The sequence below is a fragment of the Amblyomma americanum genome, chromosome 1, assembly GCF_052857255.1.
Source record: "Amblyomma americanum isolate KBUSLIRL-KWMA chromosome 1, ASM5285725v1, whole genome shotgun sequence".
Taxonomy (NCBI): domain Eukaryota; kingdom Metazoa; phylum Arthropoda; class Arachnida; order Ixodida; family Ixodidae; genus Amblyomma; species Amblyomma americanum.
In genome coordinates this window covers 535,132,926-535,143,388 of record NC_135497.1, presented here as the reverse complement: position 1 = coordinate 535,143,388, position 10,463 = coordinate 535,132,926, and the positions used below count along the sequence as shown (strand labels likewise).

Here is a 10,463-nt window from a genome sequence, read left to right as displayed (position 1 = left end):
AACCTTCCTGTCTGATCATTTTTCATGAGGGGAAACCACTGTGGACCCGGCCCACAACAGTGCTTCAATGCCTGCGGTGACAGCAATGAAGTCGCCAATGTGCAGCAGCCCCACAAAAAAAAAAGACAATGGCCTTAACAAAATAAGCGCAGTACTGCACCCACAACTTGCATGGGCTAGGCCAGATTATGATCTGCGTCACCTGGGTGATATGTTATGCTCCCCTCACAGTCTGACCACGATAAACGAGAGCGTATTTTGTGCATTCCTTGTACCAAATTTTTAACCGCAAGCAAAAAATACACGCTGTATAAAAATTCTAGTTTCGGATGATGAGCGCTGGCTGGCTTCGTGTTGTGCTTTTGCGAGTAATGATAATGTGATTTATATGCTTTTCCCCAAATCAAATATTTTTTTTATGTGTCTCTCAGAGGCGGCTTCCACTTTCCGACAGCGTACTTAAGGATTTCGCCATATTTCACGGGAAGGTTCGCGCGCGCACTTATTTGCATGCGACGACCATTACTCTGCTTGCGAGTTCCAGCTGCTCGTTTACGACGCGCGTCTTTCGTCCGAGTCGCTGCACGATCATTCACGCAAGTCGCGTAAGATTCACTGGCGCATAGAAAATTCGGTACTGGGTACAATACACCAGCTCACCCTTCGGTGGCCCCCATATGAGAGAACTGCTTCTCGGCACGACTCACCATCAGCATACGCAGCTTAGGTCTATGCGCCACTCCTCCTCTCCGTCCAATGAATGTGTAGACAGCACCGACTACTACGCACAGACCTTCGCTGTAGGTGTTGCTACTCTTGAATCGCATTCACTGAGAGCTCGCGGAAGAACGCTGGGCTCCCTGGGAGCGAGCAAACTCACCGAGCACGACGAGCTCGAAGAGCTTCTGGGCGCTACCAGCCTCGTTGGTGGCGCGACAGACGTAGACGCCCGCGTCGCGCTCGGCCATTGCAGTTGCGAAGTAGAGCTCGCGGTAGCCGTCGCCCCGCTCGTCCGAAGGCCACGAGACACCGTCGCGCAGAAAGGTTGCCGAGGGCGCGGGAGTGCCCTCCGCGCGGCAGCTGAGCGTCACCTCTTGGCCCTCCACTACGCGCACCACCTCCCGCGGAGGCCCTTGGATCTGTGGGGGAACTGCGGGGAAATGCGGGCAAAAGAACATATTCCAAGGAATCACAAGTCGTTCGTGAGCTCCTCCAAGATGACATAAGGTATTCGTTAGCGCCCACAGGGTAACTTGATAAGGTTTGCAAATAACTACAGATTAGCCCGACCGAATACTTGCTTCGTCATCGATTTGGCACGGGAAGTCCCGAAAGTGCACATGGGTTATGAAAGAGACCGCAGTAAAGGACTTCATTTGGTGTCCTTGGGCTCCTTAAACGCGCACTGATATTGCACAGCCAGGAGGCGGGCTTTTTTTGCGTTCATAGAAAGCCGGACGCGCTTGTCGGCTGCTGCACCCGCCACTTAAGCCTCAGCACCCGCATGCCAAAGCCACTGAGCTACCGCAGCGGGTTCGCAATCAATTGCGGAATATCAATCATGCTTAGGCGGCCGTTTACTTTTCTTGAATGCGTGGCGGAAACAGCTACGTTAAACGTGCATGCGTGAGACGCCGAGTCTACTGCCAGCAGGGTGGCTTCCAAAAACTTCAGGTACTCGCAGAGATCCATGGTATATGGGGAGCGCAAAAACGGCACACGGGACAAAGAAAGACGGACAACATAGGCGCTACACTCGACTCGCCCAAGTTTCCGCTCTTGTGAACTCGCAGAGAGTTGTTATTCATCTATGCTTATTGCGCCCTACTCACAACAAACTAGTCCCTGTCATAGCTTTACCACAACTTATTCACGGCCTGCGGCAAGAGTTTCAATCGACAGAACTAGTCTCCTATGGCATTTCTCGTCCCAGCATGCGAGGATGGCTTCTTACCGGGCCGCCAGCCGCAATACCAGCCGCTGCAGTAGCGCAGTCTCTCCGAACCACACTGTTTCCAACGCAAAGAGGTGCGACCACGCCCGCACGAAGATCTCGCAATCCCGCTTGGTACGCTGGTTACATACCTCACATTCGTTTAGCGTTGCCTTGTGTACAGTTGGCGTGCAATAGGAAGAGCCGGTTTTTTCTATGAGGGGAATGATACAGCCTGCTGAGTCAAAGGTGCCCACGTTATATGTTGCTGAATAGGATGCAGCGATGGAGTAGAGGTAGGGCTCACGCCTCTCGTGCGAGAGAACCACGATTTAAATCGCGCATTCAAAGCATTTCTCCGCTGGTTAAAAAATAAATCCGAGTGTCGATGGAATTCAGTCACCACGCCTGTGGCGCAGCCTATCCCTGGCGGCCAGAGCAGACCGTGCACCCTTTCATCAAAACAAACTTGCTAAGCCTAGTGTTGTGCTTGGCCGCAATCTGCTGTAGCCTGCTCGTGTAGATAGGCATGAGAGCGCAAATTTTAACTTCCAAACGTGAATGGTTACGCGTACTGTATTCTCGACATTACGGCAAATGCGGTTAAATTGGAATACATCGCGATGGAAGATTCCCAGAAAGAATAGGTACCGCATTTTTTCTTTAATCTTCATTGTCACATCAAAATAGCGAGCGTGCGTTGTTATCACGCCTCCGCGTTGAAATGCAGGCGAACATGCGGTAGACCAAGAACCCGTGTATCTAAATTGAGAAACAGTTGCGAGATTTACAAAAGTTCTCAAAATCAGTTCAGCGCAACCGAACCAGGATAAATATGCACTATTAGCGCATTCGCAACACCTTCTTGCGCTGCGCTGAATAGGGTCAGCTGAGATCTTTGAATCACTAAGCCTAGAATCGAGAAGGGCGAAGATACCAAAAGGAGTTAGAACGCAGGGGCATACAGTTGGGGGTGCGGGAGAGGCAGATGAGATTAAGTAGTTGGTGGGAATGGGTGCCCGCGACTGGCAAAGTGCGGGGTGAACTGGAGGGATATGGGCGAAGTCAGGCAGATGATAATAATGATGTTCGTACGAACGACATCGACGAGCTTCTGATCGACAGCGGCGCTTTCGCTGTCATGCCATCGGCCGTACCGTCACCGGCCAGCTGATGGCGGCGTCGAATCGCCGCCCGATATTGTTTGAGCAGAAGCAGTACGGGTATCGAGCATTGTGAGACGCAATGTCGTTCTGCGACTACTCACGTAGGACGATGACGCGGAAGCGGCGCTCCGTGCTACCGGCTGCGTTGCTGGCCACGCACTTGTAGACGCCGTCGTGGATCAGCTTGGCCGCCGCCACTCGCAGATCGTCCTGCTGGGCCGAGAACGTGATGCCCAAGTGGCCGACCGCGGCGTCCACTAGGCGGCCGTCCTTGTACCACTCGAGCTGGGTGGAAATCCACAGTGGTGACTTTTCAAGCCTGGGGTGCCTTTTGTGTCCCGTGTGTCGTAGACGGTGTGGGCAGGACATTATTTTTCTTATGTACTACTTACTAACCACTATAAGAAGTATTTGTGCTAGGCCGTGTGCGCTCGTTTTCACATTTCAGAGGAGACGCTGCCACGAAGCCTGCGCAGTGAAAAGCGGAGTGTGATGAAATCTAGGGTTTGACGGAAATTCGTCCGGTCGGGTATGTTCTTGGCGGAAATTCTTTATGTGCCGACCAATCGTCTAAAAAATGACGTTTCAGCCCTGGCTTACGGGGGCGTTGTTCAGAATGAAAGAAAAGAATGAAGGTAGGTTATATGGCAATCAGTGTATTCTGGAAGGACACGCCCACTGACATGTACCTCAATTTCAGTTCCGTACACTGACCTGTCACAAGAAGTCCGTTGTCGGCTCACTTGTCCGCAGATAAGAAAACCTCTGCTCTACGCCGGAAGAGAAAGCTACAGATCTGGATACCGTTCGCCCCGACCTGATGTCTTCGGGTTATTCCAGTTCCTTCATACGAAAATCAGAGAATCGCCTAGCTCACCGGCCGCTAACAGCAACCCCAGCACGAGAAGAAAAGGATTCCGATACCCTACTTCCCCGGAGTAAGTGAAAGCTTATCCCGCATATAACAATTGTACGAAGTCGACGTCGCACATGTACCCACGCGGAAGCTCCGACATGTGATGGCTGCTGTGAAAGACAAGGTAAAGAAGGAGAAATTCCCGGGCATCGTGTATAGTATTCCCTGCGCTGATTCTGAGCATGTCTGCATTAGTGAAACAGGCGATTTGCGGAAAATATTGCCGCAGCACCCCAATGATGTCAAGCATAAGCGCATGGCAACCAACGCACTGGCTGATCATGATGTCTCCGAGGGCCATGACATCGACTGGGATGACATGAAGATAATTGGAAAACGAAAGAGCAAGATGAGAAGGCTTTACATGGAATCTTTTTATATTCAGACGACGGCAAACACGCTTAATCGCAACAAAGGCAACCTACCACCGATATACTCCCGCTGCTTACGTCATATCATGAAACCTATATAACCTACCTTCATTATTTTCTTTCATTATGAGCAAGGCCCCCATAAGCCGGGGCCGAAACGTCGTTTTTTAAACTATTGGTCGCCGCTTGAAGAATTTCCGCCACAAAGTTGAGTGCGCAACCACAGTTAAGTTTTAGACAGCGTCAAGCCTATCCCAGCTGGCTGCCTTCATGCCCCGTATATAGTTAGCGCTTCGCCCGTTAAAAAAATAATTCAACGTTGTGCTCAATTAGAGAAAGCGATAAGCTATGCTGTCGTAACCTTAAAATTTTCCATCTTGACCAAGGTTCAAGGACAATGTCGAGTCAGAACGAACCAAACAAGCTTGAGTGGGCTTTGTGCGTATCTGGATTTTACCTTCAACGCCCTCAACAGATTTTACCGTCAATGTTGAATAGCTGAGGACAATCGCTTATACATGAGGCTCGCGTCTTCTAAGGATATCACCATAAACGGCGAGTGTTAGGTGGGGCTGAACGTTGTTTATAAACAAGGCAGGTGAGTGCTGGTCGCCATTTTGCACCTATTGACTGAGTTTGGTTGCTGACCGCCCCAAACTCGTGACTGCATACTTGTACTGTGTGCTCAAAATTATTATCTCTAGATGGAAATTTATACTTGGTCGACTTACGAAGAATGTTTTTATGATGGAAAGAACTCTTCTGGGTGTGGCGGACGGCAGTCTTACTAATGACTAATATGTCAGCAGCCAAGCGACATACGTGATCTTTGAGACGCGCAAACCTTTTGACAAACTGTGACTGGAATGATGGCTCCTTGCCACAGCAACTATCTGCTGTTAGCGAAAAATTCGACACGTTGGCTGCAAAGTGCAATTCTCGAATCATCACGTAGTGATGACGGCAATAGGGAGAGCTGGTAGACTGCGAAAAGGATTCCAAACAAAACACTTTGTTAGGCTAACTTGCGCCCCAAAATAACTTAATTACTCGGCGCCGTTGCAGCAACAAGCGTGCTCGCTGGTCGTTGAACAGGATGACCGCCGCTCTCGGCAGTTCTCAATTCGAGACTGGTAGCGAACTTCACGGAACTTACCACGGAACTTCAGGGAAAGTTACCACAACAGTCTGGTACAACGTAGGATCTCCTCCGCCTGGATGCGATTGATCAAGATAAATATGGTCGCGTCTTGCATCAAAAAGCGAAAAAGCCGCATGCCGGCAGCTTTCAAGAATGAACAAACAAACAGTGGAAACGTTCGCGGCGTCACTATCCCCTAAAACAAGCATCGACCCGATGCTTTAGAACAAATAAGGAGACAAGAAACATATAAGGTGACTAGAAAACACTGTGCACAATAAACACCGATAGTGGAAAACAGCGTACTGTAGCGCGCATAATAGGCATTTAGACGGACGAGCTGAACAACTTCTGGTCGTGCGCGGCGTCGCTGTGATGTAGTCATTTCCTCACGGAAAACTTCGTAGTCCAGTTCACCTAGCCGACGAAAAACCTTGTACGGGCCGAAAAAGCGGGCAAAAATGCTTTACTCAATCCGCGCCGGCGAATGGGGATCGAAAACCATACTCGGTCTCCTGGCTTGTATTCCGCGTTGCGTCTTCGTAAATTGTTGCGTCTCGCGTCGGTCCGCCGCTGTTACTTAATCCGTAATCGGGCAAGTCTTCGGGCTTCTTCTGCACATTTAACATAGGCGGCGACGACGACGTTATCTTCTTCGGTAACTTTGGGTAGCTGGTCGTCTAGCGTCTAGCGTCGTGGCCTCCTTGCCATACAAAAATGTCCTATGGCCGGCTATAGAATTTTGGCCTAAATAGCTATAGACCTTTCCTATTTCTGTCTATAGCTGTCTATACAGGCTGATATATTTTTCTATAGAGAGCTTAAGACAATTGTATGGTTCCAAAGCTATAGCTTTAGTGGCATAGATTTTTCAATAGCTGTCAATAAGCACCTCTGTGAGTGCTTATAGACGTTCATAAAAGGCCATAGACAGACATAGCTTTTTCCACAGACGCCCATAGGACTTTTTTGTATGGGTTGTCATGGGCGAGCCTAAAAGGTGTCATCTGGGCGGTCTGCTGGACTTCGGTGTTGTAGGCAAAGACGACGTAAAGCAGGATGACAACACAGGTCTTGTATTCAGCATCGACATATATGGTGCGCATGTCAGCGATCGTTTTGTTCAGGCGCTCGGTCAGCCCGTTGGTCTGTGGATGGTATGCAGTTGTCCTCCGGTGGCTGGTTTGGCTGTAACGCAAGATGGCTTGCAAAGTTGCGCCCTGAATGCTGTTCTGTCCGTGATGAGCACATCGGGGGTGCCGTGTCGCAGAAGAATGCACTCGACAAAAAATTTGGCGACTTCTGCTGCTGTTCTGTTCGGTAGGGCTTTCGCTTTGGTGTAGCGGATCCGGTAGTCGCTCGCTGTGGGTTATTTCTCGATATTGACTTCAGGAAAAAGCCACGCAGGTCTATGCCGCTGAAAGGGCCTTGAGAAGGGTTCAATAACGTTCAGAAATTCTGCTGGTTTGGTGGGAGGGGTCTCTCGTCGCTGACAATCTCGGCATGCCTTCACATAATAATGTCCTGCATCGACGAACAATCGGAGCCAGAAATATTATCTTGAATGCGGCGGAGAGTACGAAAAAACTTGAGATCTCTTGCGGTCGACTCGTCGTGTGAAGCCTGTGGAACTTCTTCACGAAGACTTGCAGGTACAGCAAGAAGGTAGGCTGTTTTGTTCGCTGCGAAGTTCTTTTTGACGAGGACATCATTCTGTACATAGAAGGAAGATGATACTCGCTTGAATGAGAAGGGGGTGAAGAAATCTTGCCATCCATGTACTCGATAAGGTGCTTTAAGGTCAAGGTACGAGCGTTGATGATGTGCAAAAGAGCTGGGGCTGAGGGATTCCAGAAAGGCGTCTTCATCGTCGTCCGGCGGCGGAACATCTACAGGGGCTCCTGACAGGCAGCCGGCGTCAGTGTGCTTGCGTTCGGAATTGTAAACGATGGTGTCGTCTTATTCCTGAAGGCGCAGGCTCCACCGAACGTGAAGGCTGGAGGGGTCCTTCAATATGGCAAGCCAGCACAATGTGTGGTGATCGCTGACCGCCTGGAATTGTCCGTAGATATAGGGCCGGAATTTGGTTTCTTCCTCGTCACTTGTCTTTTTTTGCGCCGTTTCAAGGCGCATAATTAGTGCGTCAAGAATGTGCATAATTCAGGTGGAATGGCCTAAAGTCGTGTATAGTGCTTAAAAAGTGTGGCAAGAGTTATTACATATAAAAGACGAAGCGAGGCAGCTTCAACCACTATCCTTGCTTGAGCAAGAAGGGCAAGGCATCGGAAGCTGACGCTAAGCTACGCTTTCTCCTCACCAATGAGGATGAGCTGAGGTTACATGATATAAGGGATCTCTTGTAAAATGCCTACATGAAGTAAAAATTTTAAAACCCTATCCAATGAAAACTGCGGTCACCAGCTAAAAATAAAGGTTGCATTGGTATAATGAATGTGTACAGTTCTAGGCAGCGCTGTCCCCTTCCTGCCTCCACTCTCGGGCACATCATTAGTGCGTGAACAATTGAGATGTGGGCCCCACATCTCGCGCACTGTGGTGCCGGCGTACCCTTTAAAATATATGTGTGATGCTGGTGTGTTCTATCCTCAATGTGCAGAGAGAAACTTCTCTGAATCTTTTTTTTATCATACCTTCCAATCATTCATTTTACTGAGAGCAATTTGTTCTCTTTTTTTTTTTGCCAATCCTGTTGCCACTCTCTGCGGAGTGCAGTCCTAATATGCGGCCTGAGGTCCTCGTATGGAAGTTGGTTTATACTGGTCAGACTCTGTTCGGCAGCTGACGCAGCAAGCTTATCAGCGTTCTCATTACCATCTATTCTACAGTGACCTGGCACCCAGCATATTAAAAATTTAAGGTTCAGTATGCTTGCAGACATAAGGAAGTTCTGTAGGGAATTCATTACAGGGTTTTTATAGGGTTTCCCAGAGGACACTTAAAGAATCTGAGTAAATAACGAGGTTGCAATTTTCTTTTGCAGGATGAATCTAAGAGCGAACAGTATCTCATGACATTCTGCAGTAAATATGCTTGTGTGCCTATCCATTGATTCCGTTTCCGCGAACAGACAGCTGTGAGCTGCGCATGCAACTGACGAAGTTTTGGAGGCATCTGTGTAGACCTCTGTGCACTGATACTTTGCTACTTTGCTTGTAGAGACATGAAGGGCTCTTTTTTTGCCAGTTGGCAACCCGTGTTTGCCCACCTCACGAAAAGATGTGTCACTGTCAACTAGATGCACCACTGAGGGAGAAATTATGGCTTTAGAAGTCAACAGAATATTGGAGATTGGTATGTTCATGAATAGGGCAAGTGTGGCCACTCTAATAGGTAAAGGTGGGGTTTCACACGGTCATAACAGCAGTGTACTGGTTGGGTTGCGCAACAGCGCGTTGCATGGATGGTCAGCCTGAGATAATACCTTCTTGGCGTAGGCTATACTTGTAAACTTGCCCCGTCTTTCAAGAGACCATCTGTCCGCCTCAACGTACAAGCTGGCAATTGGGCTTGCACGGAAAGCACCATTAGCCTACCGCAAACCGAAGTGGTACACAACATCGAGCATTTTAAGGTAGTTTTTTCCTGCTGACTCGTACACTACTGCGCCGTACTCTGTACGTGATATAACTACACCAGTAAGAAGACTCAGCCGGCAGTCACGATCTGTGCCCCATGAATGGTGTGGCAGGATCTTTAGAAGGTTCAGTGTCTTCATGCATTCTATCTTATAGTGTGTGATGAATGTACGCAAGTGTGGCTTCTTTGCCTTGCTTTAATGCCACGAGAATAATCGATTAATTACAGGCTTCGGTAAAACGTCAAGCGGCACATGTAATATTAAACAGCCACATGACAGTTTCAATGGATTATTTATGCAGGTGCCTGAGCATTCCATATGTGACCTTGTCAGGGCCTGCTGCTGTTGAGTTGCCACATGTGCCTACGGCAACCTTCAACCTTTGTAAGGTAAATGGGCTATTGCATCCTCCTACAGATGGCTTTTTATTGTGAATAGGTTACTTCCCCTCAGCTAGCTTGTATAAAAAAAAGGAATATGAATAATGTGCTGAGCGAAAAGTGCATTCTAAGGGTTTGCTTATTGCATCTGCTTAGTGCTCCAATGTTTTGCAAGCAGTGCAAACAAGAGCAAGTGGATGCACACCATGCCCTTTAAGTGCATTTAGTCTACTGTACACTTTATGCGTGCCTGAGTAAGAGTTATCAGAGGAGAGAAACGCCTGCCAACTTTCTCGTTTGGATATACGTCCAGTATGACTGCCCTTTACTTTAGCACGCTTAAAGTTTATTAAGTTGTCAACCGTAAGATACCGGCGGAGTTTTGACCATGCATTTTTTTGGTTCTTCCGAGCTTACTTAAACTGTACATTCCACAATTGTCTTCAATTGTTTGCTATTTTACCATATGTCTGTGGAATGGATTTCTGTGCAGTGTCTGTAATATGCAGTGTGATCAAGGATTGGGATTCATCTGTACCTATCTCGGTTATTGGTGAACAGAGCAATGCCGAGAGCTCTCAGAACATCTTCCAATCAACAAACTGTTCTGTAAACTTCCTAGGATCATTTACTTTGGGATTTATATTTTCTCTGTATTTTAAAGAAATGGGAAAGTGGTCACTTGCAGAGAGTTCATCAATAACAGCACACTCAATGGCTGCCAAGAGCAACGAAGGGCCAATATCAAGGTCTATCTCTGTGTATGAGTTTTTTGCTATATTAAAATACATTGGCTGTTTTTTATCGAAAATACATGAGCCGGACTGCAATAAAAATTTTGTGATTAGCGCACCTTGAGAATCGCTCTTGGCACATCCCATAATGGGTGGTGTGCGGTAATATCACCAACAACAGCAATGGCTCCGGAGCTGGTCAAGAAATCTTTCAAGTTCTTCAA

The 10,463-nt window shown here is 48.2% G+C and overlaps 1 protein-coding gene across 1 annotated transcript in view; it reads right to left on the bottom strand.

Annotated features, from left to right (window-relative positions):
* The window catches only part of LOC144129199 (hemicentin-1-like), a 266,934-nt gene that overhangs the window by 137,270 nt on the left and 119,201 nt on the right, over positions 1-10,463 (bottom strand). Inside the window, exons 14-15 of the mRNA XM_077663184.1 lie at positions 3,201-3,384; positions 881-1,150 (exon numbers count right to left, since the gene is read on the bottom strand). Coding sequence (XP_077519310.1) covers positions 881-1,150; positions 3,201-3,384 — 454 coding nt within the window. The remainder of the gene's footprint in view (positions 1-880; positions 1,151-3,200; positions 3,385-10,463) is intronic.